At 36.8% G+C, this 26,095-nt stretch overlaps 3 protein-coding genes across 6 annotated transcripts in view; 2 read left to right on the forward strand and 1 right to left on the reverse strand.

Annotated features, from left to right (window-relative positions):
- Positions 1–222: 222 nt before the first annotated feature.
- zgc:152968 (uncharacterized protein LOC564848 homolog) lies at positions 223–9,801 on the forward strand. The gene is made up of 15 exons (XM_041250009.1): positions 223–1,928; positions 3,220–3,318; positions 4,078–4,291; positions 4,620–4,756; positions 4,943–5,083; positions 5,351–5,462; positions 5,763–5,837; positions 6,813–6,962; positions 7,458–7,571; positions 7,713–7,786; positions 8,024–8,134; positions 8,224–8,339; positions 8,722–8,860; positions 8,964–9,084; positions 9,491–9,801. The coding sequence occupies exons 1-15, from the start codon at positions 273–275 to the stop codon at positions 9,580–9,582; spliced, it is 3,351 nt and encodes a 1,116-aa protein (XP_041105943.1). The 5' UTR covers positions 223–272; the 3' UTR covers positions 9,583–9,801.
- Positions 9,802–11,963: 2,162 nt separating this feature from the next.
- The window catches only part of LOC121314515 (angiopoietin-1 receptor-like), a 32,238-nt gene continuing 18,106 nt past the window's right edge, over positions 11,964–26,095 (reverse strand). Inside the window, exons 6-23 of one of the 4 annotated variants that reach the window (XM_041247894.1) lie at positions 25,684–25,821; positions 24,919–25,044; positions 24,417–24,562; positions 23,730–23,874; positions 23,182–23,343; positions 22,423–22,557; positions 21,644–21,931; positions 20,669–20,977; positions 19,670–19,833; positions 16,942–17,152; positions 16,656–16,766; positions 16,171–16,361; positions 15,586–15,699; positions 15,295–15,365; positions 14,708–14,748; positions 14,078–14,174; positions 13,294–13,393; positions 11,964–12,915 (exon numbers count right to left, since the gene is read on the reverse strand). In XM_041247894.1, the coding sequence (XP_041103828.1) occupies positions 12,841–12,915; positions 13,294–13,393; positions 14,078–14,174; positions 14,708–14,748; positions 15,295–15,365; positions 15,586–15,699; positions 16,171–16,361; positions 16,656–16,766; positions 16,942–17,152; positions 19,670–19,833; positions 20,669–20,977; positions 21,644–21,931; positions 22,423–22,557; positions 23,182–23,343; positions 23,730–23,874; positions 24,417–24,562; positions 24,919–25,044; positions 25,684–25,821 (2,624 nt within the window). In that variant the 3' untranslated portion in view covers positions 11,964–12,840. Of the gene's footprint in view, positions 12,916–13,293; positions 13,394–14,077; positions 14,175–14,707; positions 14,749–15,294; positions 15,366–15,585; positions 15,700–16,170; positions 16,362–16,655; positions 16,767–16,941; positions 17,153–19,669; positions 19,834–20,668; positions 20,978–21,643; positions 21,932–22,422; positions 22,558–23,181; positions 23,344–23,729; positions 23,875–24,416; positions 24,572–24,918; positions 25,045–25,683; positions 25,822–26,095 lie in introns of those variants that run through there. The other 3 variants (XM_041247903.1, XM_041247885.1, XM_041247911.1) reach the window with 3 other exon arrangements.
- LOC121314542 (leucine-rich repeat-containing protein 19-like) overlaps positions 18,987–26,095 on the forward strand; it is a 72,556-nt gene continuing 65,447 nt past the window's right edge. The window contains exon 1 of the mRNA XM_041247936.1: positions 18,987–19,169. The gene's annotated coding sequence lies outside the window, so the exon portion shown is untranslated. The remainder of the gene's footprint in view (positions 19,170–26,095) is intronic.

The raw sequence follows: 26,095 nt of genomic DNA on the forward strand, positions 1-26,095 counted from the left end.
TTCTTGAGGGTGTTCTGAATTGTCCTTGAAGCACATTCTGCTTTGCCTATAAATTTTGGATTTTAATTTTTTTTGTATGCTGGTGTTGTGCTCCCTTGCTAAATAAAATATTTTTGTATATGGTTTTAACCAGTATAATATGTAAAATTACATTAGAAACTGTTCCCACTTATTTGTTCTGCCGTTTATTTTTTTTAATGTTTTACATTTCAGAAATTGGAACTGACGTAACCACTCCAAAGAAATATACCGAACACCTAAATAAGCCACCTATGCTCTCTGAACAGGATCTCAGCCTTTTGGAGCTTCATAGGATAAACAAAGCAATTGAGACAGTCAAGTGTGAGGTTGAGCAAGAGCAAAAGAAACTGTCCCACTACAAGACCCTACATGAAAAAGGGGATACAGATCCATACTCTGCCACAGCAACATCAGTAGAATTGAAGAAAGCACATGACTGTGGCAACAAAAATAATGCAACATGCCCCAGTCGCACACACAAATTGGAGGGAGCTTCAGCCTACTTGGTCACCAGTAGTAAATATGTGGTGGATAAATCTAGACCAGCAACTGATTTGGAATATGATCCATTGTCCAACTATTCTGCGGATCTGGGGAACAACAATGCAAAGCAGTGTGAAGATCCAAAGAGAGGGATAAAGAGAACCATGGAGGATACGTATGGACGAAAGTCAGAACCACCTAATAAAGTAACAAGGGATTGCATGGCATGGCAGGATGACCTTGAGGTCGAGGGATCTGATGAGGAATGTGACCTTGTCATTGATATTCCACCTTTGGTAACTCATTTCAAGAAACCCAGAGCCTCTAGGAGATGGAAGAATAATGAAAACCAGCTTGAGGAATCAGATGTAGTTGCCAAAAATCTTCTGCAAAAAACACCTGATGCAACATCAGCACTTGTGGAAATGGAGACAACGGATACAGTTGATCCTGTCGAGTGCCTCCCAGTGATCTCTGGGGAAGAGGGTGAGGGAGTGCTTGGAGATCACAGTGCAAGTTCTGCTGTAGGCCTTAACCAGGGCAGTGAATGTAAAGGAGAATTGAGTGAAGTAAAGAAGGAAGGAGGTGTTACATATTTAACTGGAAGCAAAAAGGTTATATTTTTAGAGAGATCCAAGAGTGAAATGGAACAAGTCCCTGTTGCTGCCTCAAAACCATTTGAACCTCTGCGAGTTCCTGTAAGATGCCCTACATTGGACCATGCCAAGGTTGGCACGAAATTGCTACAAGAACAAACTGATCTATCCATGCTACCAAAGGAAAAGTTTAAAAATAAAGCTGATCCAGGAATGGGAGAGCAATTGATTAAAAAGAAAGACCAGCAGAAAATGGACAGACTCTGCACCAAAGATATGAACCAGTGTCTGCCTTCTCAACAAAAGTCCAATGTACTTCCACAGGCAGCACCTTTTGTGGGGGTGACTGTGTCACCAGTGCAACCTAAAAACCAAGACCAGCAAAAATCCACTTCAAAAAACATGACCCAATGTCTGCCTTCTCAACAAAAAACAACCACACTGGGTGTACCAAAACCAGATCCCCTTCAAGGAGAATTTGACTTTGCTGTGAAGACTGCATCTCCTCTGCGACCTAAAAATCAAGATCAGCATACAGCTGAGCAAAAGTCCAGTAAAAAACACGTGGCTCACAGTTCACCATCTCCACAAGAGCCAACCGTTCCAGATGTGCCAAAGACAGCAATGGTTTGTGACGTTGCTGTAAATCCATCTTTGGGGCAATCCCAGAATCAAGATCAGATCGTTATGGTGGAATCTTCATCTGAATCGGATAGTTCAGATATGGAAATGTGTCTATCTGACAATGACCAAATGGAAGAATGTTACCGGATTTTTATGGAAGCCAATGAGATCAAACCAGAAGAAAAGGAAAGGAGCAGCAGACCAGTAAGTTATGTTTAGTACCTCCTTCCTGGGAATGCATATCTCCTGTACATATTTCCACACAAGGTATTGAAGGTATTAGAATCTGGGGCTATAAGGAGATCCCTGTCTTTGCAGTATAGAGTTTTGTATATGCACATGCAGTGAATTTACACATTTGTTTAGTTGTACTTAGACCAGGGATACTAGGAATTGGTGTGCTGCAGATTAATACAGATTTTCTTTTTTTTTTTTTTTTTTTTTTTACTTGGAGGGTCAAACACGCAAGGCTTTTTTTGTTTATTTGATAACCAATTCAATACACGCATCGTATATAAACATTAACACAGGCAACTTTCCTTTAAATTTACATAAACATACCTGTCTAATAAAACTGCTTCTGGTATTCAAGTTCAGTTTACTTCAGTGTTCAGAGATGCCAGAAACAAAAAATCAACCCTAAATTGGGTCAACGAATTTGGCAAGGATGAATTTCATGTCGATGGTAATGTTTTTTTTTGTATGCAAGGCTGTAGATTACACTCTTAGGTAGACCACTGTAGAACACATGGGAAGCGCCAAACGTAAACAAGATGAGGCTGAAACAGCAGGGCCATCCCAACAGTGACAGACCACTGTTTGGATCATTTCTGCGTCTTACAACTGCCAAAGAACAGCGGGGAAACTGTTTAAGATTGTCAATGTGTGTGAAAGCTGACATCCCTCTGTACAAAGTGGAGCAACTGGTAGTTTAAGACTTTCAGCAAACGCATTGGGGAGGTGGTGCCATTCCTGATTCAGACCAATTTTAGGTGGAATGCTGCAGCTGTATTTTAACAATAGCTGTCCGGAAGACTAAGACTAACTCTGAGCTGAACTAACATTAAATATTAAGTTTTTAAAAGCTTGTTTTATTTAATGGCGCTTGTAACTTGATTAGAATGTGAAAGTATAACCACTTTTATTTGGGAGACTTATTTATCCAAAGAGACTTAATCATGTTACACTGTAGTACAAGGTTACAGTTCAAGAATAATTAGTTATCAACTAAAATACAGCAAACAAGTGTAACAAGAACAATAAATACTTCCTGTGTTAACTGTTACCCAATAGTACTGTTAGCCCTTTTGTTTTACTTGCAGATTTATTTATTGCAGTAAACTAGGATCCCTGCTGATGCCCAAGTCCTGGTTTTTATGAGATCTTGGGACTCTTCATATTCCCGTCCTTTCTGTAAATCTGTGCTCTTGAAGATAAGATGTAGCTGAGTTTGCATTTCGAGTTTTTGACTAAGCAATAATGTTCCTCTTTTCAGGTGCAGGAATGTATTGAAATAGACAGACCAGACATGGAGAAAAAACAAAGTCTCCTCCCAGGACAGAAGAAGAGAGTTGCACATGTGTCTAAGCATAATGTAATTTCATTAATTTGAGTTTTATTAATGAACTGCTTTTATTGCAATGTTGCAGGCTCTATCCTGTGCTTCCAACACAAAGCAAGTCCTGCTGTCCAAGTGGCCTTATTTTGTACTTCTATTCTAGTTACTGCCCTGCTCACCAGTGAAATGCATTGGTGTCTTGCTGAAGTTGGTGGCAGGGTAAATTACTTGGCCGGCCGGCCCTAAAAGTGGTGTATTTTAGACTTTCCTTGGAACAAAAATAAAGGCTTGTATCTGCTGCATTTTTGGGATATAATGCAAAGACAGAACTGGATTAGTCAAAGATTGTTAGATCCCTCACTTCTGACCTCACTTCAAATGTACTGGTTGCACAGGATAGTACTGATGTAACTGGTAACTCCTGTTGATAAATAACCTATTCCTAATTTTGTAATTAGGACATTGGGTGACTAAATGCAAAGCATCGCTTAAAGATGGCAACTAACAGTGCTGCAGGGATGGCCAATTCCTGTGCAAGAGGTGAATTCCTTTCCAGGTATAATTAAATGACTACACTGGGACCTGGATGTGGCCTTAATTCAATTAAACCATTTAGAAAATAGTTGGAACAAGGAACTGGAAGGACCAATTTAGCTCACCACTGTTGTACTGCATATTTAAGTGATGGCTGTTTGTAGTTGAATTCTAGTGTGACTCGAAGGAAGTTGTCCTTCTGGGGGAAGTGAGGGGAGGAGTACACGGTTTTAAGTACCAAAACTGTGTTTCTATGTTTAGGTAAGGTCAAGCAGACAGCATGTCCTAGTGCCATTCAGGGAGCCAACTTCACAGCTTGCAAATCCCACTCGAATCCAGCAGTTGCAGCAGCAGGCTTCTATATTAACTGCTGCTGTCAAAGGTGGCCAGGCTTTTGTTGCTGCCACTACTGTGCCGAAGAAAACCACTGTGATAGCCCCTGCTGCTCCAGCATTTCCCAGCACTGCGCAAACTGGTAAGATCCCCTAGTCAACAGGGAGCACACAGTTCAATGTTACTAATGCAAGGATTCTGGAAAAACTCAATTCTGCAGCAGAGCATTTTCCAGTATACATATGCTCGTTTTTTAAAAAAAAAAAAAAGCTAAGTGGTCAAAGAACTGGGGGGGGGGACCCTGTGAAAGAGCAGACATGTGGAGGTCCCCATACAATACACCTAGAGAACCACTTATCCAGCTGTGACACTTGGTGCCTGTCAATTAATTTGGTAGTGGGTGGGGGGGCAGTTGTGCTCCCTTGTCTTCCCTTCTACCTAATTTGTTTCCTCAGTCTGCTTAAATCTAGTACCAGTTGGTGGAATGGCAGTTTCTTCACAGAGCTCGAATGTACAGTTGATTTTACCAGAGGGGACTATAATTGGGGCTGCAGCAATAGCTCCAGCCACATCTGCACAACAGCGGACAACTTATACTCCTGCCAAGGTATTTAAATTTAAGCTTGTTCATTTCTTGCGTTGGAATTGTTAATTATTAGAATGAATCTATTAATTTATAAAGTACGGTATATATGCCCTACAACAATGAATATTTTAACAATGCAGGGAGTAACTTGTGTGAACTTTTAACTCTTTTAGGCAACTCGTAACCTTGTCAATTGTTGGCTTTTAGGCAATAGCCAGTCGCAGAAAAACAAATTTGGTTGTAGAACCCAGCTCAAAAGTTGCACATGATGTGAGGCAGCGTTACGTCAACATGTTTGTTGAAGAATTTTTGAAAACATCCTTCACTGTACAGGAGGCATTTGAAAAGGTTTGTGTTCAACTACCTTTTTTATTGTACTGTAAGTGATAGTCTTGGTATAGTTGACATTTAGTTTGTGTGCCGCAGTACACAGTTTTGTGTTTGGAGCATATTGAGAACCCAGAGGTATTGTCAAATTTAACCAAAACCATTTGCTCAAAGTAGTTGCTGTAAAACCATGAAGAATAAGTGATGGAATCTATTAATGTTTTACTAAAAAAAAAAAAAAAAAAAAAAAAATTACCAAACCCATGGCATTGTCATTTCTCTTATTAGGCGTTGGCTGAAGAAAAGGCCGTATTTGAGCGCAGTACCAACAAGATAAAGTACCTGAGTATAGCTGTAAACTCTCTTAAGAGGCTGAAGAACCAGTGCAGCCCTTCTAACAGTAAGTTGATATTTTAAACTGCCAGTTCTGAAGGTTGATTTTTTTTTATATATATATATATATATATATATATATATATATATATATATATATATATATATATATATATATATATATATATAAATATAATAAAAATTGGTTCACTGTTGCAGCTAGCAAACCTTGTCCATATCTAAAGCAACCTACTTGGTGCTTTGTAGAAATTGAAACCACTTGACCTTGCTTCTGAGTTTGTTCTAGGCTGAAATTCAGCTGTTGCTTCAGAGAGGTTTCCCATGCTATATTTATCTTCTGTTGCAGGCACAGACTCCAGTTTGCAGAGTTCAAGAGGTCACACCTCTGGTGGTGGAACATTGCAGGCTGAAAAGACGAACGGTGAGCTTTTCAAGATTTCTATATTTTAATATGCCATATTTAGGATAATGTCTAACAGGTAAGATTCTAGGATTGCTGAAATTGATGTTTGACATAGAATTCTTTCATAAATTATTACTGTTGGTATACCAAATATGCTATTAATTATATAGGCAGTAGTATGATATAAATGTTGACTGCCACCATGATTGCTTACTTGATAAGCAGAAGGTAATGTTTCTTTGACTCCCTTGTAATTACATAAGACATTGATATGATACTGTAAATTGTAGCAGGTATGTAGGCTATAAAATGTTTTTTATTGAATAAATTGCCATATGTCAAAACATAATTTGGAAGTTGATCTCGCAGTTATGTAAGCTTTCCTAAGACTGTTCTAATGGAACTGATGTTGGGTCCTAGGTTGCACAGATCAACCAAGCGCACACCTCCTGTTGCTGCACAGTCATTCTGAGACATAAGTGGTATTTCGTGAGGCTCTTGATGTAATAAAGAGCATATTTGAAGTTAAGAGATTTGTTTCCCAAAAATCTGTGCTATAGACTGTAGCAATTGGCACCATGAGGGATTTAATTTCATGAGTATACAATTGTACCATTCAACTACTCCTTGTACAGATTTTATGAGACCAAACTGCTAGGCAGTACCCACGATTAATTTATTGTTCCATATATGGCTATATAGGGGTATTTTTTTAAATGCAAATTTTGGATTCTTATTTTAATATGCATATACCATTATTTTGTAGTAGACATTTACTATGCATGCAGGTTTCTAGAAAGGTGTGTATTTCTTCCACAACATTCTAATGCGTATGTAGTCTGTTTAGTCTGCACTGTCAAGGGGAATTTTCAAAGCAGTTTGCCACAAGACACTAATGATGACCTTGTCTGTGGAAATGCTATTATGCAGTTATGGTTGTATCCCAGTGGGTCCTCCCTGATCCTGAAGTTGTGCACCTCTTTGGTCTTTCAGATTCAGCTGGGGCTGCATTCTATGAGCAGCTGAAGGAATACATTATGACTGATGAGATGTTAAAAGTGAATGGCTTCCCTCTTCAGCATCCTGATAAACCAGCAGCTGCTTTGTTCTTTGGTGATGTCTCTAAGAAAAGCACCGCAGGCTGTGAGTAAATTTGTTGCTGTTCCGATCAAGCCTAGGTGTCTCTTAGCAACCCTGTGCTGCAGAAATGTACAACTTCACCAATCTGTATAGGCGCTTGTATATCGTTTTGTATAAATGTGTGTGTGTGTGTGTGTGTGTGTGTGTGTGTGTGTGTATATATATATATATATATATATATATATATATATATATATATATATATATATATATATATATATATATATATATATATATATATATATATATATATTATATATCAATTTTCTTTAATGTAGGGTGTAGAACAAAATAATTGTACCACTTTCTTGATGGAATGAAGGAAGTGTGGGGAATTAAATCATGTAAGTGGGCCAGTAGGACCATAAAATGTATATTAAACAATTTTAAATGTACTCTCCTTCACTAGACCAAAAAACAAGCATATCCTTCTCTCTTCTATTCTAAATATGTTATTTTGAAATTGTTAATGTGAGGAAATGGATTTGCATATTTAAGCATTGAAGAGGATCTGTTGTCGATGTGGAGCAACATATTCTGTGACGTCGTCGGGGAAACATGTTCGGAAGGAGGAGTGCAACTACCACTCTGGGAAAGTGCTGAAGAAAAAAGGCAAGCTATTTTTTTTTTTTGGGGGGGGGGGGGGGGGGGAGACACGACACACACACACCACCTTTTAGTGGAGTGATTGAGGATCTGAATGCACAACAATACAAATCCTTTGTTTTCTGTGTGGTAACATTTCTGTTCTAGTTCCTGGTGGCTTAGATACTCGCTATAGTTGTTGTGAAGGTGCAGTAGGAACACCTGGATGTCAAGTTTTCCAGGTAATGTTGCTCTGTTTATTGCTCTTAGTTTTAAATGTGGCTGCTGCACTCTTTTTTAAATATTGGCCTTCTGGGACGTAGGCTATAATTCGTTTGTTTGTAGGTGCATGGATCAGTGATCCAAGCTCAGTGGTTTTAAGAGTAGGGTTTTTTTTTTTTTTTTTTTTTTTACTAGAAGTTTTTTAGTGCTCTTAACTTGAAAACATTCTTATCCTATTTTGTACCTTTTTTAAATAGCTTCATGTACATGATGGCTGTAAAGAGAACCTTGAAGGTTTTGTAAAGACATTTTCAAAGTCCTTCCTCAGTAATGGGAACGCTGGTGTGTTTGCTTTGGCCTGTCAGATGGTGAGTACAGTTGTTTTTAAATATTAACACTAATAACAAACATTCAGTACTGGACCCAGTTATTTTCTCTTTTCCCCTGTTTTTTGTAGTGCTATACTACTCAAGGTCTGGAACTCGCAAGGGTTACTGTGGTAAACCCCAGTCTACAGGTTGTCTACGACACTTTTGTTAAACCAGACAATGAAGTTATTGATTATAACACCAGGTATGATCTGTTCTTTAAGTTCCCTGTTAGTATGAAATATTTATACTGGATGTATTGGGTATTTTGTGTCATTTGTAATAACATTTCAAGAAAAGACTCTTCAGTTTATCTACCTAAGCTAATTTTAAAGTTCTCTGTGGAAAGCAGCAAATAGCTTTGTGGGAAGTATCAGTCTTCCGATTTTCAATTGGAATGACGAATTAGCTAAAGGAATACAGTTCACCATTACCTGCTTGGTTTTTGCATCTCTATGATCAGACCTTGCAGGTGTATTTCAATTACTGAACATACTATAATAGTAGCAAGAGAGGTATGGAGGGTTTTGTGTAAATCCTTTTTTTTTTTTTTTTTATTTTTTTTTATTTTTTTTTGCTTTTTAAAGGTTCTCGGGAGTCACTGAAGATGACCTGAAACGGACAAACCCCTCAATCCGTGATGTTCAGGCAGTGCTGCTTAACCTGTTCAGTGCTGAAACTATTTTAATCGGTCACTGCTTTGAAAATGATCTGTTTGCACTTAAGGTAAAAAAATATTATGAAATTGTATCTATCAATAACAAAATGGAAAACTTTTTTGTGTAGGTTTAACATTCAAAAACTGAAGTACAGTTTTGTTTTTCCCTAGCTCTTTCACAACACTGTCATTGACACGTCTATTGTTTTTCCGCACCGTTTGGGTTTGCCAAACAAGCGAACACTTAGGAAGTTAATGGCGGACTATTTGAGGCGGATTATTCAAGAGAACGGTAGGTTCTGGTATGAGGGGGCAGCCCATATGCTAATTTCAGATAGAGCTTTGTGGTCAGTAAGGTGACGCAGCTGAGAAATGTTTCCTCTTGTCATCCTGTGCGTTGCTGTCAGTTTCTGACCACTCTGTACAGTAATCACACAGTAGCGAGGTACGAACAGGTGGTAGATCTGTCTGTGGTAGCATTTACTAGGTGCCTTTTGTATAAATAACAAATCAGTTCTATAGCTGTGTTTATTCTTTAGGAAAAATCTAATTTTAAAGCTAATGTTTTTAGGTACCCCAACTTTTTGTTGCTGATTCCAACTTGGGCAATTCAGATAATGATGAGTAAGTTTGAAAAAGTCTAGTACTACAATTTTGTTTGTTTCTAACCCTGTACTATTCTCCTTGTTTTCTGGCAGTGGGCGGTCATGACTCCAGTGAAGATGCTGCTGCTTGTATGGAGCTAATGCTGTGGAAAGTAAAGGAGGATGCCAAAGTGAAAAGATGGTGATTTCTACCACCCTTGAGGGGTGGCAAAGAACACTACCAAGATGTATTATGCAGTAATTTCTGCTTCTGGATGTTTTGTACTTGTAACTTAAAGTATTTCTTCTCCCATCATCATGTTCTGTTTTTGGTCAGTATTGTTAAACAAACCATTGTCATTTTGTTAATTGTTTGTGTTGTATAATGTATTTCTTTACTGTTCAATATTGTACATGGATTAGTGTTGGTATTTTTGCTTATTTTCCCTAAATGTTTGTCTGTTTTTACACATTTCATTGTGTGGGTATGTCAAGACACAGCACTCTACCACATATTCAATGATTCTGATCTTTTGTACCCTAGTGGAATAGTCCGGAAAAAGCGTCAATTATTTGTGTGGTAATGAGTTTATGGTCTAAGTATAGGAAGGGGTGGGGTTAATGTACCACTTAATCCAATTGGTGGTTGGAGTTGCAAAAAAATATATATATATATATATATATATATATATATATATATATATATATATATATATAATGCTCTTGGTTATTGAAATGCCAGAAATATCTATAAGCGTATGACTTTAATCTTGAGGTATTGAACCTCACTTTACTAGACCATAGAGTAGTTAAAAAAAAAAAAAAAAAAAAAAACAGGCCTGTGGCCTAGTTTGGGGGGGGGGAGAATAGGTGAAATAAGCTGCTTTTGCATGCAGTTGTGGTATGGGCATAAAAAAGACAATGCTTGTGTGATGTGCCTGTGCCGCAATGTTCATTAAAATACTTTTCTGGCTGTGACCATTTTTGATTTTTTTTTTTTCCCACCCCCACAGAACAAATGATAAAGATAAACTAATTGATGTTCCTGTGAACAGTTCAGCACATTAGATGTCTATAATATGTAAAATGTGTTATTCTTACAGGTACAATCACAAGAGCAGGTAGAGGACTACTTCCTGGTTCAAGTCAGAATAACATGAAGGGGTGGGGTTTTGAAGTCAAAGTTGAAATCAATTGCAAACTATTGGTTTACTGAAATGATTATTTAATTACACAGTGTGAACGAGCCGATCAGTGCTGTGGTGCAGCACTCAAAAGGATTCCTTCCTTTCATTTTAGCTTCTTGCATGAGGAAGTTGCATAAGGAGCAACATTTAAATGATTAATATCTTCCGATATATGTTTTATAGTTTTTATATATGTATAGACACACACAAACCTAAAAATATTCCATGCAGGGAAGAATCAATTCAGGTAATACTTTATTTTACTGAGAATACATTCTTTAAGTTTTGGGGGGGGGGTTTGTAAGAAATGGGTTGCTGACTTTATCCTGGTTCTATTAAGCTTTCCTTGTAAAACTTTTTAACATGTTTAACACAGGTATTGCTAAAAAAAAATACTTTAATATGAAGTTATAAATTGCAGGTTCCTCTTAGTATGTTCAACAAAAGAATCCATTTAAAATTAGTGCTTGTTTACAGTTGCAAAATTACAAAATGAATCACTTCATAATTTCTCCACATTGAGCAAAATAAATAAAAAATACAGCTGCTGAGCTAGTTACTGTCACCACTCAATTGCATGTGTAACACATCAACCGTCTGTGAATCATGAAAGATCAGTGACCCAACAATTAAGGGCAATTACCCCTAACTAGAATGAACAATATTATAATGAAACTGCTGTGTCACTATACATTTGTAATTTCAAAAGCAAATCAAATTGAGGGTCACAGGATTTGTTTTTGAATTACATAACCGTATGTTATGTCAACATAAACAGGCTTATACTAAAGGTGCCAACTTAAAATGTTTCATGGACATAAAGTATTAAATAATTAGAAAAAGTGGGTCATCTTACAGTAGGTTATTTCTGTTCAACCTTCAGTTAGTTTTCTGCATGCACTTGAATCAAAAACTGGGGGTGTAGGCAGTTTATTGTCTGAATAATTGACTTACACCCTGAAAGAAACATGGATCCATTGCAAGGCTAAAAACTGGAAAGTTCCTAACTTTGCCTGCTTTAACTGCACTCTTGAATATTTGACTCTACTGTAAATGTGTAAAAAGCCTTTATCTTGGAAGATGGATGCATTTAATTGTCCTATCTTGTTTTTTTGCATTTACGGTAACAATTCAGTAATTTGATTTATGACCAAGCACATCTGAATAAAAATATCAAAACAAGGAAATGTGTGAAAAGGAAGAAAAAGATATTGCAGGAATAAGTACAACACAACAGACAGCAACACTGAGTAATGTAGTTTGTTATAGTCATGTAATAGGCCATTGATAATGTCTCTCTGTACATCTTGGGTGCAGTTTACGGTACAAAATGACACAACCGTTATATATGAATGCATTTCCTTTGTTGTGAGGCATCACCAGTCAATTTATTAAATCACACAGCACTGATAGAATCAATGAACATCTTTAAAACAACTTTTTTTATTAACAGTTTTTACAGTATATCACAAAAGACTTTAGCAGTGACTGTTCTAATGGCAACATGATCTTACAATTACAAAGAAATTCCTCAACCCCTATGTAAAATGAATTTCAGGTGATAAAATGTTAATACATTATGATCCATTGAAATTAAAATAATGCAACACATGCAGGTGCCGTAGAAAGATGAGAAAAACACAAAAAGTAACGTTTGTATTTATGTACAATTGTTTTAGAAAAGGAATACCACATGAATTTTTTTCAAACGTATATGAAACTCCCCGGATGTGTGAATTTAGTATTATTGCCTTTGTTTTGACAAATGTACCCCAGAGTCGTTAATTTAACATTTAGGAAAAACTGGGGCAGACCTTGCGCTAAAGCAAATGTTTAGTTGATCCATCTCTACACAGCAGGGACAATCTTTTCCTGCTTTTAGCTATATATATTGTTTTTTCTTTTTACATTTAGACACAGTTGATTTGATCAACCTATAACAGGAGGGATAAGCCACAGCTAGATTTTAAAGAGCATTTTACAGCACTGGGAAATCACCCAGGATTTAATAAATCACCTATTCCTCGCTATACTGTGATTACCCCTAAAATAAATGGCTTATGCAACTTGTGGGAGAAAGAGGTCCCTCACTGGGACTTATATTGTGCAAAGTATAGCAAGGAAATGGGATCATCTCTATACTGACTGTCCAATGCAATAATGAATACCACTAGCATATTTCTGCAAACGATTCATTCATGCTCTTCTAAAGTAAATTGCTTGTACAATGTGATGCAGTTAAGGACCAGTGGCAGCATTGGCTTCATCATCTTTCTTTTAACCTGCTTCTTCTGCCAAACAGTCAATGCCTGCATAAGTGAACTTCTCATACAGAGTTGTGTTGACGTATGTCTGCAAAAAACAACGTGAGGTAGAAAAAAAAGCTGTAATTCATAAAAAAGCTTCCAGTGAAAATCTTAGAATGGTAACTCCTACTGTAGACCTGCCGTGGAAATGGTTGTACACTGGTACTATGGTTCTGCAATGGGTTCATACTTACAGTTGCAGTTCAATTCACCACAAAGTACAGGGGGATGCAATGTGTTATTGATATAATTAAAGACACCGGTTAAATTTTCATCATTTGAGACATAATGGTTGTAATGTTGATGAAAATTTAACTGGTGTCGTTAATTATATCAATAACACATTGCATCCCCCTGTACTTTGTGGTGAATTTAGTGTAACTTATCTATCTCCCACATCATTGCAAAAGCGAATCAATCTTACCTTTCTTTCTTCGAGCATTTTGTTCAGTGACACCAGGATATGTGCAAATGATGGTCTTTCGTAAGGTTTCTCACGCCAGCAATGTCTCATCAGGTCATACCTTTAAATAATGAGAAACAATACATCACAGCAGGAATTATTGGTTCAGAAGCAACAGAATGTGAATAAAACCTGAAGCTATGGTTTGCATAGGCTGTTATATGGCCATAACAACTTGAGAGGGTGGATTTGAATCGAGCACTAGCTTTCATATACACGATTATGTTAAGAGTCCTCGTAGGATAAAACACTGCCTGAGCATGAGAAGTAGGAAAAATACCCAAATGTTATCTCCCCAGATAGATTATGGGAACAATTAATTGAGTAGATATATAAAGTATGTAGATTTGCTTTAGATGGAGGAGCAACAAATCATCATTTGAATCTTTATTCAGAAATGGCATTAGCAGCAAATGAAACAAGAAGCTCTCGCTACTGTTTTTTTTTTTAAATTACAGTTCACTATTGAATGAGTAATGATAGAACATATTCACCAGTATTCTTGAGAGGGCAAACCAGTTTAAAACTGCATTAATAATGCATCTCAATACATTATGTGATTGTTTTCAATATCGTATGGTATGTGATTGCTTATTTAGCCTTTGTGGTGTTTTTTTTTTTTTTTTTTTTTATTATCGTTATGACCATGACTCACTGAATCTTTGAGTAATAAATAAATACTTAAATAAAATGTAATTCAATTTAAAAACTATGTATCCATGTTAGAGTGCTTGGTACAACATACACCTCATCTTCACAGTTGAGCGGCTTCTCCAGCCTGTATTTCTGTGGAAGCTTCTCATAGAGTTCAGCACAGGTCATTCCACAGTAGGGTGTGCCACCTTTAATAAGACAAAAGCAGCAACATCTAGGACAGGCTGGTCATGAAAATCAGTATCCTAAAGACAAGGCTGATCACCTTAAAGAAATGGGAATACCAGTGTATTATCCTACCCTAAACTTGTAACCTCTGGTGCTAACTACCATACTGAAAAATGGATCAATGGTCCTGATATTTTAGCATGTAGGTGTCAATATGGTATCATTCTACTGCAACAGCTTACCATAGATTGGTTCATAACATTTATTGTTATGTAAAAATCTAAGAATAATACTGTGGCCCCAAAAGTCAAAAGCTGCTCTTGTGCCCACTTTCCCTTCGTTGGATAAGTGTCCACCCCCCTTGTAATAGCAATTCTAAATTAGCTCAGGTGTACTCTACAGAATAATTGCATTATCATTGTAGTGCCACTGCATTGCATATATAGATGCATTTATACATATCTGACGAAATCAAGAGAGAATACAAAGATAAAAACAATGCATTGAAATGTGAGTGCAGCAAGTGTATGATTGTTAGTCTCACAATACCTACCTAAGCTTACAATCTCCCACAGCAGTACACCGTATGACCATCTGTAAAAATACAACCACATTAAGCCAGTGAAATATATTTTCTTCCCTGACATGTAAAGTAGTACACTTCTAAATAGCAAACAAGGGTCCTTATTCAAAAAGCCTGTACTAAGTTAATCTAAATTATCACCAAAAAAAAAAAAAATTCAAATAAATAAAGCAGGTGGTTAATGTAATAGTTTACATTATTATGCAATTAATTGTTTCTTGATAGTTCTGTAATATTAGCAGTTTGAGTTTTGCTTTAAAAGGTGGTAAAGGCTTTCTGAATATGGCCCATAGGATTCTTCTGAACTAAAATTGGAACCTTTGTTTCCAATTGGTTGGCACTGTTGGCATAGCAACATCAAATGGCATATTATAATGTAAACAAAAGCACATTCCAATTTATATATAATCCTTTATATTCATTATACAGTGCCAATAAGTGTAGATCATTTTGTGCAGTAGCTTTTAATTAGGCCATGTAATCTATACTGTTTATACTTCTGTTGCCTAATTTCAAATTTCTTGAAAATCAGTAAAACAAAAAATGCAGATACTCACACATCACTGTTACTTGTATAGACACTATAATTAAGGGACTCAATTGCCATCCAACGAACTGGAAGCCTCCCCTGTAAAATTCCGAAAACTGAATTGAAATTACCCAGAATAAGAGACTCTTTAGTAATATTTCATGGGTTTCTAAAAAAATATTATTATTATTATTAAAGTGAGAGGTACATTTTAAAAAAAAATATGTTTTGTGTAATATGTCATTCGTTGGTTGCTAAGGGTCTGGGCCTGTACGGCAACGCGTCAGCATTAAATATACAAGATTGAAGTCATTCTCACCATTGTCTTCTTCACATACACTTCTTGGCCTCTTGACAATCCAAAGTCAGCTATCTTTGCAACAAAGTTTTCTCCCACCAAGATATTTCTGGCAGCTAAATCTCTGTGGATAAACTAAACCAAAGCTGTAATTATAAGCATGCAAAGCAATTACTATACTATACTATACTTCAAAACACAGTAAACGATCTATCTGGCAGTTACTGTCAGTTAGAGAGGGTGTGACTGCTACATTACAAATTGGTACGACCAGGCAAAACCCCAGGTACTCATACGTTGTAATAGCCTAACCATGCACTGGATCTCTTCTTTTTTCCCTTGTTGTGCCATTCTCTAGATACTTGTTATTTTTCAGAACAGGTATCCAATTAGAGGTAGACAGCCTAGTTCTTCTATGATCCTTGTTTGGTGCTGCTTGTCAATAAGCCACTGTTATAGTGAGATTTTGTATATTACAAGGCTGGGCCAAAGGCCTACAATCTGGAAAGTTTATTATGCCTTAGAAGACACTGGCAATGTGACTATAATGACCACAGGGTGATACTTTTTCTATAATGGTAAACAAAAGAAGGGTTTATTACTGACCTGTTTCTGGCTGAGATAGTCCATGCCCCGAGCCACGTCTGCTGCAAACTGCAAGAGCTGCTGAGAGGTCAGGGTGGAGGCAGTGCTGTTTGCGATGGCAAACGCAGGGTCTGTCTCCAACACTCTGCTCTTCCGCAAGAAATCCAGCAAGTTTCCATGCAGTGCATATTCAATGGCAACATACAGATACCCTGAACCCAACATACATGCATTACAAACATTAGCAATGTCCTAATGCAAAGATTCTCTTGTTTCATAGTATACACAATGATTATATTGTGTTATTAAAACATACACACACTTACATACGCTTCCTTGCTGAGTGCTTTTCAACTTGAGAATAACGCCTCTTTTTATCCAGGAACTAGACTTTAGTGTTTTTGTGAACACATTTGTGAATTTGTATATTTTTTTATTACTTTTATGTATTATAATATCTACAATTCTTTTCACAAAAGAGAAGTGAGATGTTACAGAAATCCTACCTCTGTGTTCACATGCTCCCAGTAAATTAATGATGTTGGGGTGATTTCCAAGTTTACAAAGAACTTCCAGCTCACCAGCAAAGTCTCTGTGGTCGTCTTTAGAGGCATATTCTAGGAGGGGAAATAAATACTGAACAAACCCATTCCTTCTATGGTAATAATAAAGCTATACAATGAGAATACAATGGTGTTCAAGAAAGGGAAATGCATTGATGGACCAAATCTTTTTTTTTTTTTTTTTTTTTTTTTAATTCATATTTAACACTAAATAATTAAAAGGCAATACCTTTCATTCTTTTGATAGCTGCATCCATTCTGAGCCCGTCCTTTTTAATGCGGGCCTTTAAAACCTGCCCGAAATTCCCCTCACCAATCACATCCTGGAATTTAATGTCATTCCACTGGAGTGTGGGGTACACAACAGGTTCCGGCTTTGACTTGGATTTCTTGGCGACTGTGAGCATCCCTGAATTGAACTGAACCACCGGCTCTTCCCTCTACAAAAGGAAAACAGATTTCAAATAATTATATATACCTATATATAGTCAGTAGGAACAAAATAATACAGGAATGATGTCATTTCCATTGTGGGTATCTGAGATGATTTCCTATGAAGTTAATGTTCTTCTTATCAATGCATTTTAAACAGGGGTCTGATAACAGGGGATACAGGGTCCCCAGACTTATATATATATATATATATATATATATATATATATATATATATATATATAGTGCCTGTAGAAAGTCTACACCCCCTTTCAAAATGTTCACCTTTTGTTGCCCTATAGCAGGAATTAGAATGCATTCAATTTGTTTTTTCATTTATCTACACATCCTATCCTACAACTTACATGTTAAAAAAAATATTCTAGTAATTTGTAGAAAATTAATTAAAAATAAAAACTGAAATAGCTTCGTTGGATAAGTGTCCACTCCCCTTGTAATAGCAATTCTAAATTAGCTCAGGTGTAACCAATCGCCTTCAAAATCACATACAAAGTTAAGGGATCTCCACCTGTGATTCACATGATTTCAGGATAAATTCAGCAGTTCCTGTAGGTTCCCTCTGCTAGTTACATTCGTAACTAAACTGATAACGACATAGAACGTCTGTACAGCACTGATAAACACTTTAAAAAACCAACTGTCTGTAGTGCTGAACCTCGTCTTCTTTAATATTAGCAACACAAGGGTATCTATGTATTATAAAAAAAAAAAAAAAAATAGATGGGCCTCTTCAGTTGAAAACAATTCATTCTCGTGTTTCTGTGACAGTTTATAAATAACGAGACCGAAGGTCGAGTAATTTATATTATATATAAGCGACAGAGCACGTCGCTAAAACTTTATAAGCCTATGTTTACCTTGAACTTCTGATATTTCGCCAGTTAACATTACGCTGAGGAAAATAGTCCCTAACATAATTAGAATAGAAAGACAACATACACGTAGAGAATACGTTATTATTATTATTATTATTATTATTATTATTATTATTATTATTATTATTATTATTATTACCTAACATATGTATTTATTTGGGGTCTTACTCTTTCTTATTATAATTTATCTAGACATGTACAAGTGTTGAATACTCCGTGTAGTATTGAGTCTGACTTGAAAGTTGTTGTTGGAGGCGGGGCGTCATTCAAGCTCGCAGGCAGTGGAGGGAGGGTGTTGTTTGGATCCAGCCGATGACAATTGTGGACCAGTCGTGTCTTCCCTGTATTTGCTGTCCGGTAGCTGCGAATTAAGCCTTCATTACGCTCTCCTGTTACAGACATGATTTCGTTTGTCTCAAAGTAGCTTTGTTTAAGTAGCTTTTTATATTATCAGATTAGTTGTACATTAGAATGTTAAGGGGGAAAAGGCGGTATTTTTGCGCAGATTGATTTTAAAATATAATTCAGTTAACCACTATATATATATAAACCAAACATTAAAACAAAAAAATCTGTCGGACACACATATAAATGGTAATATTATTGTATATTTACACTCAATCTTGATCTGTAAGTACAGTCTGCCCTCTATACCGCCAGGTAAGGGCCATGGGGGTAAAAACGGGCAATAAGTGAGGGTGGCATTACAGGGAGTGTCCAAAAAAATATTTAAAACACACACACATCCACACAACCTTTGCAATAAATTCAAACGTTTTATTTATTTATTTATACAATTACAGTATCTGGTAGTAGTTCATAACTATTGACCATCTGTATAAACCATACATACATAGTTACTTTTGAGGAAGTTTATACTTAAAAATAAATAAATAAACACTTATTTAGTGTCAAATCACTCAAACAATAATTTCATAAAAACAGCGGTTTTTTTTTGTTTGTTTTTTGTTTTAACTGTACTGTTTGTGGCACGACTGTAAGCCTGCTTAATACCATCCCCCATTGAATGATATCATCATTTTTTTTTTTACTGTGGTTTATAAAAGTCACTTATTTTAGACTGCGTCAAGACTTTCTCAGGTTAAGCAAATCGATCCGTTCCAACAAGGTAAGCCATTTGTTTTTATCCATTACAATGTCTGCAATTGTCCTTCTATTAACAGCATACGCCTCACTTAGGCGAGAAAACATTTGCGATGTCTTGCTTTCTTATTTTCAGATGCATGCATGCAGATTTTTTTTTTCTTTTGCTCTGGTGTTAAATGTAGGGTTGTCTCGTCATGTTGTACTTTCTGTTTTGCTTGGGGGTGCTGATGACATTGTTATGAACGTTCAGTTAACAACGAATTAGAAAAGCGAGTCAAAGGTTAACTGCATAACTTTGTTGTTTTAATTGGCCATGATTATTTCGCTGGCGCTACAATGAAGGAAACTACAATGCTTATATTTACGTTTGCTTGGCTTGGGAAGTTGGTAGACGGCGGACAGCGGGGTGGCGATAGAACAGGTAAAACTAGCAATGTTTTTGTATTGGTGACATTTGTTCAGATAGAATAGCTGGAGATATGCGATTGAGGCGGTATAACACGGGACAACTGTAGTACATACCACTCCATTTTGGAAAGCCTGTACCATCCTGCGCTGGAAGGAGGCTCTCTTGAGCTGCAGCACTATGAAGAAGGCTATCAGAATGGTGAAGCAGGTCATTCCTGCAGACCCCAGGATAGCAATGAGCAGCATGTTGCCATCACTTTGGAAATTATATGATGACACTGGAAAAAAAAAGAGTCACACCACATAAAATAATGTTAGACATGGCAAAAACTATTTCAAATTTTCAGTATAGAATGCAACTCACTTTTAGGTAACTTTTAACTCAGAAACCTAATATGCCAATTGGATATATTTTGTTTTGCATTAAAGGTTAGGTTTATGATTATGTTTGTGTATTAGTGTTAACGATATGTTTGGGCTGGATTAAGTAATTGTCCAGTATATAACAGCTTCTGCTTTTATATTTAATCCAGGTTGTTTTGGGTGTAGTTTATCAATTGTAAAATATGTTTGCAAAAACACAACAAGGCGTGCCATTGTACTGAAATGCCTCAGGTTTGTTGCCTTGTACCATCAACCACTTAGAAGTGGGCAGTCTAAGTAACAGTGCATGCCTTTGGGTGTTGTTGTGCTTTAAAATGGCCTATAAAATATAATGTATTTAAACAGCAATGCTCTCCCATTGTTATTTTATGGTGGTCAGCTGTTCTGTTATTACTCAATAATGGAATGGCAAATAAAGCACAGCTGAGAAGTTGACACTAATCAGTAACACCTGTTCTAAAACCACTTCTTACTGATGAAATCCGTCACGCAGGTTATTGAACCCAGCTCTAAAAAAAACCTTCCAGTGAACAACTTATTTTAGACAAAGAACTGGTAAATAATACACTTAAAAAAAATATAAAAGTTGTAATGTAATAGAGACAATGCCATTGCTGTTTCTTGTTCCTTGGTAATAATGGAACTGCCTCATTCCTTAAATATATTAGTGAGAACAGTCTATCGAGACCAGAGTTGGTTCTGTTTTACCTCACAAAATGTCAAACTTACTGTGGTTATCCTGCTGTTTTCTCGTCTTTATTTCCAAACTGGGGTTTGCCTGGCTTACTCCAATGTTGTTCTTTGCCCAGATCTCAACCATGTAGTGAGTGTCAGGCTTCAGACCTCTCAGCTGAAACTGTGTGACAGCATGTTCCCGGACATTAATCTCGGTCTGCTGGCTATAGTCCTCGGCATCGCTGTTCTTATAGCGGATAATGACAGAGGAGACAGAGTTTCCCTCCTCAAGGGACCAGGAAATGATGGCTGAGGAATCTGTGATGTTACATTTCTGGATGTTGAAAGGAGGGGGTGGGAGCTCTGTCAATTCAAAACAAGTTTGTAGAAATGAGTAGTGGGAAATTCTGCACCTGTAGACGTGTCTATATAACTTGTTACTTATCCAAATAACCATGGTGATACGATGTACTGTAACATTCTTGAGGATTACATAAAGAGAATTACAGTATTTCCCTGAAATGCAATATAAAATCAGATTTTTCAATCACTGCTATTGTTAGAAAAGTGAGGAAACAGCACCATGATTTAAAGCGGGTATTAACTGAACAGTATGAACAGCAAAATGTTTTTCAGAATTTAAACAATATAAAGGGCCTCTCCCAAGACATTTACAATGGTTGACAGTGAATTGCTTCAAGAGCAAATTACCAGCTGATTAATAATCAAAATGTTTAATACAGGCAAGTAGACATGGATGAAATATCATGAAATGTTTAACCTCAATGATGAGGTATTTCACAATAAATGCATAGGATACGCTTGGGGAAAGCATGATTAAATACAAAATAACTTCAGCAACAAAATTACAGCAGAATAAAATAATTGTATAATTAAACTAGGTATACACTTTTATTCCTCTCAGAAAATGTGCCTTTGTCACTGCACTTCAAAACAGAGCCCATAGAACGGGAAACCCCGGCATTACTGTGCAGCCTTGAGGTCAGCTGCAAGATGTACAAGCCTTACCATCGCTGAAAGTCCAAGCTGACACAGGGTTGCTCCACTGGCCTACAGACTTGCACGTCACACAGACCTTACACTGGTACATCTGCTTGGGCTCCAGGTCCTTGATATCTACACTGGAGAAGTTCCTTGGCACCTGTAGGATTATATTCTTCGCTGATCTATCGTTTACCCGACTGCATTCCACCTGGTAAATGCGCTCCTCTGGAGATCCGACCACAGGCTCCCACATAAGGCTCAGGGATGTCTGGCTGACTGGAATCAGTTTCACTCCCGACGGCGGAGGAAGATCTGGGAAACATCAAAAGAAAAGTTAGGAAACAAGAAGAGGCCATTCTACTCGTCAAGACTCCCTTCTTTCCAAACCATTTTCCCCTGCTTGGGAGATCTGTTTTAATAGGACAGAATCTAGTCATTTATAAATGTTCCCAGTTTTAGTGCATAATTCTGTAAAAAAAAAAAAAAAAAAAAAAAAAAAAAAAAAAAGTGCTTTCTACCTTCCATTCTAAACATAACATTTACTCTGTCTCCCTCTTGTTCTTATGTGCTAAATTTGAACATTATATCTGTTTTTTTTTTTTTAATTGCATCACCTTTTTGAAGTCTTTGTTCCATATTTCTATCCCATTTGTTTTATACTTATTGCATATTGGGCGAATAATAGATTTATTCGCCCAATATGCAATACTTTACATTTCTAAACATTCAAATTAGTTACAAGCCTGCCCGGAAGGTCCAAGTGCTTGATTAGAACATATCCTTAGAACAGAGGCAATCCTTACGCAGCATGGTAGTGGAATAGCTGGCCTCAGGACCTGGGTGCCCTTGACCTCCTTCTCCTTGGCGACTCAGCTGGACACATATATTATACACTGTCATTGGGTTCAATTTCTCGAGCTTCACTAGTGGCCCATTCACTGAGAAAATAAAAATGGTTACAGTACTCTCAGTAAAGAACTGTGGCAGGTAAATTATATACCGGTCACTGAAAAAACATTACAGAGTCTTGCCACAAGAGGGAGATCAAAAAATACAAATGTAGAAATGAAGCAAAACATTAGCAATCTTGTCAGAAATGCTTGTGAGAACAACTGCAGTTATTAGTTTATATATATATATATATATATATATAAGGAAGATTTTTATTTTTATGAATTAACTTTTTTGTTTTGTTTTAAAGAATGTTAAAGATAACAGTTAGAAAAAAAGAAAAAATAATTCTTGGTCAATAAAATAGACAAATCCTAATCATAAAAAAACAACATGTTCCGAAACATTTTTTTTCTAAATACATAGAACATATAAAATGCAACTTTGGTCAACTATGGCCTGCTCCTTTTGGCCTTTCCCCATACACTATTGCAATACCCATCCATAATCAGAAAAGTCAAAAGTTCAATACAGTTTGTTGAAAAATCAATACAATTTACTAAGGGAAATCTTTCATTCTTTAAATTTCTCATGGGTTAAGCTTTGTGAATAAGACACTGTGTCGTGCAGTTGCACAGAAATAAATCAATAATTTAAACAACAAATATTACCTTCAATGGATGACCATGACTGCGATGCCCTGGCTGATTTGTATAGAAGCTTTACAGATGTTATAGGTCCATCCCCAGTATAGGGCTCCTTGTTGATGGCTATTACCAGGTGATAAGGCCCACTGCTGTTCAAAGTTGGGGCATACAGTGGCTTTGGAGAAACTAGAAAAAAAGAAAACTATTCGCACTTCTTTGTCTCTCTAGGATATTATAGGATATAATTTCAAACCATTTCCTTCAGTTTTTAGTACTATTTGTACTATATGAGATAAAAAAAAAACAACAACTAAGTAATATAATTCTCTTAAGCACGCTCTACACTTGAAATAGCATAGCTGGAGTGTAGTGGAAATGCCTTGCTAAAACTCAATTGTATTAATGTAGACACAGATGTCAAAATAATTGTGATTTAAAAATAAAACTGCAACCTTGCACAGTACACAGGAGGCAGAAAAGCTGTGTTATAAAAGTTAAGGAGGGTATTGCAAGGAGAGTGAAACGCTGTTCTCATTCAGTAAAGCAGTACATTGTTTCTCAAGGTCCCCTACCTTTCACATCCACATTAAAAGATGTTTGTGTAAATACAGAAGCAGTTTGCACCTGGCAGGACCAGGTTCCTGAGTCACGGAGTTGTATCCTCTCCACTTTGAATAAGGCAGTAGACTGGCTGCTCAAGATTTGAGTATCTGTTAGCTGGAAACAAGATCAAAATAACACTGTGGTTTGAACTTCATCATTATGCATGCAACAGATTTATTTGGATCCCAAGCATATCTTTCAAATATACATAGAGGGCTAAAATGTACATTAAAGATATACATTGATAGCATATGTATTGATCTATTCCTCACTTAGGTAACAATTCTGATTCGGGTCACATCAACTTTTCTCCCTAACTTAAGAAAAGGGTCAGCCGGAAAATATGGAGAGACGATTGACAACCTAAAAATAAATTGCATTCAATATTATTTTCTTGTCCACCATGCTATGCTTTCCAGTACTGAATACACTGCAAGCCCAATTTATTGTAGTTACCACAATATAGCAGCATTTCCAGAAGCTGGAAAGCATAGTTCAAACATACATGGGAAAAACTAGTATAATAACATAACTTTATAAGATTGATGAGGATGATGTGTATAACATTTTGAGTCTAGCTATGCAAAAACACTGTTTTACCAGTTTTACTAATGCAGCATATACCTTCACTCACAATAGTATTACCAGTGACGTACTTTAACAGTTGTTTTGTCAGGTTTCAGCAGCATAATCTCTCCATGGAGCAAAGGAGGGTAGCTTATTGCAGAACAGTTGAGACTGTAAGGTATCCCATAATTCAGTTCAATATCCCTTAGATTACTTGTCACTCGAGGAGGCACATCTTGAGAACCTGTAACAGAAGAAATACCTTATGAATATGTTCACTTTAATGTTGCCCAACTATTTTGCCCTTAGTGCGACTAGATTTTGTTCAAAATCTGACAAAAAAAGCATTACAAATATATAAATATGAAGAAGTCTGAGCATTAGGGCCATCATCCATAACTTTAAACTCTAAATCATAGGATATGAAGTCAAATTACAGAGAATCATAAAATAGGTAAGACATAAAATAAGACAAGCGTCTGACCAGTCTTTGTCAGTTTCTTTTGTATTACAATGACCATTGGAGCCAGATAGTTGGTGGCCTCCTTCCTGCTGAAAATAGGCAGTTAGTACAGAGTTACCTTGCTTTACCTTCTTTCTCACAGCGTTGGCCGTGCCAGCCCTTGCAGAGGCACCCTCGGAAGCGATCGCAAACACCACGGTCTCGACACTCACACTTGAGTTTACAGTCAGCTCCATAATACCCGGGCGGGCAAGCTGAAAGAACAGATTGTTAATGAGAGGTTATTATTTCCACAAAATATGATTTGATTTCCATTACATGAGAGTAGATGCTAAACTTCATTCTGATTTGAACTCTGCTCTCGCCAAGATAAGCACCAACTAAGACGTAGTTTTGCATTAAACTAATATGATTCATCTGCATCTCCATCCATTTGCGTTGTTTTCCATCTGATGACGTAGATATCCTTCTGTCTGGTGTTGATTGCTGAAGTGTAATGCTGTCTCCAGGGATCAGCTAATTTTGTCTCCCCAGCTGATCAGCACACACAACAGCTGCGATGCAGGCTCCCCAGCGCAAAAATACAATTACTTTCTAATGTGACAGGTATCTCTTGATGTGATCATTCAGACAGATTAGAAAAAGTCTTATTTAGAAAATGTGATCTTCCTGGGCTCTTGTCACTGGTCCAAAACATGAATTGCGTTCAAATATATTTTAAGATGACACCGGTGGACATACTGTAATTCGTGACTAAGGTCCTTCGCCCAGAAAGAATTAGTAACTTATATTGACAATTGGGCCAGGATTTCAGCTGGGCTTGAACTTTAACTAGACTCTCTGCTTTGTAGAAGGTGCAGTTGGTAAACACCCAAAATCTACCCATTCCTCACCTTCATTGCATCTTATTCCCTTCCAGCCGGTAGCACAAGAGCACCCGTAGGGATCTCGTAGACAGAACACGCGGGACTGACAGCTCCCACCATCGCACTTTTCTTTACAGGTTCTTCCAAATCTGTTCTCACCACAAGCTGGACATAAATATATTTTAGTCAGATTACTTAACCTCTAAAGCAAATAATAATACTATTTCCACACTGCTCATGTGACGTAAAATACCCACCTCCTTCGTATAATATTATTATATTATATGGTACTGCTATGTTAGACTCAGTAAGGTTAAACCACATCCAAGTCAAACAGAAAGATGCATACAGGTAGAATGAGACGTTTTCCTTGAGATATCCGATCAGTAGATAACCATAATAGTAGGAAATACAATTGTGCAGTTTCCCGTGCTTGTAC

Source organism: Polyodon spathula, chromosome 1, assembly GCF_017654505.1.
Source record: "Polyodon spathula isolate WHYD16114869_AA chromosome 1, ASM1765450v1, whole genome shotgun sequence".
Taxonomy (NCBI): Eukaryota; Metazoa; Chordata; class Actinopteri; order Acipenseriformes; family Polyodontidae; genus Polyodon; species Polyodon spathula.

Coding starts and splice junctions, on each gene's coding strand:
- zgc:152968 (XM_041250009.1), top strand. CDS start 273: ATGCTCTCTGAACAGGATCTCAGCCTTTTGGAGCTTCATAGGATAAAC. Junction 4,757..4,942: donor CAACTTATACTCCTGCCAAG/GTATTTAAATTT, acceptor GTTGGCTTTTAG/GCAATAGCCAGTCGCAGAAA. Junction 6,963..7,457: donor TAAGAAAAGCACCGCAGGCT/GTGAGTAAATTT, acceptor TGCATATTTAAG/CATTGAAGAGGATCTGTTGT.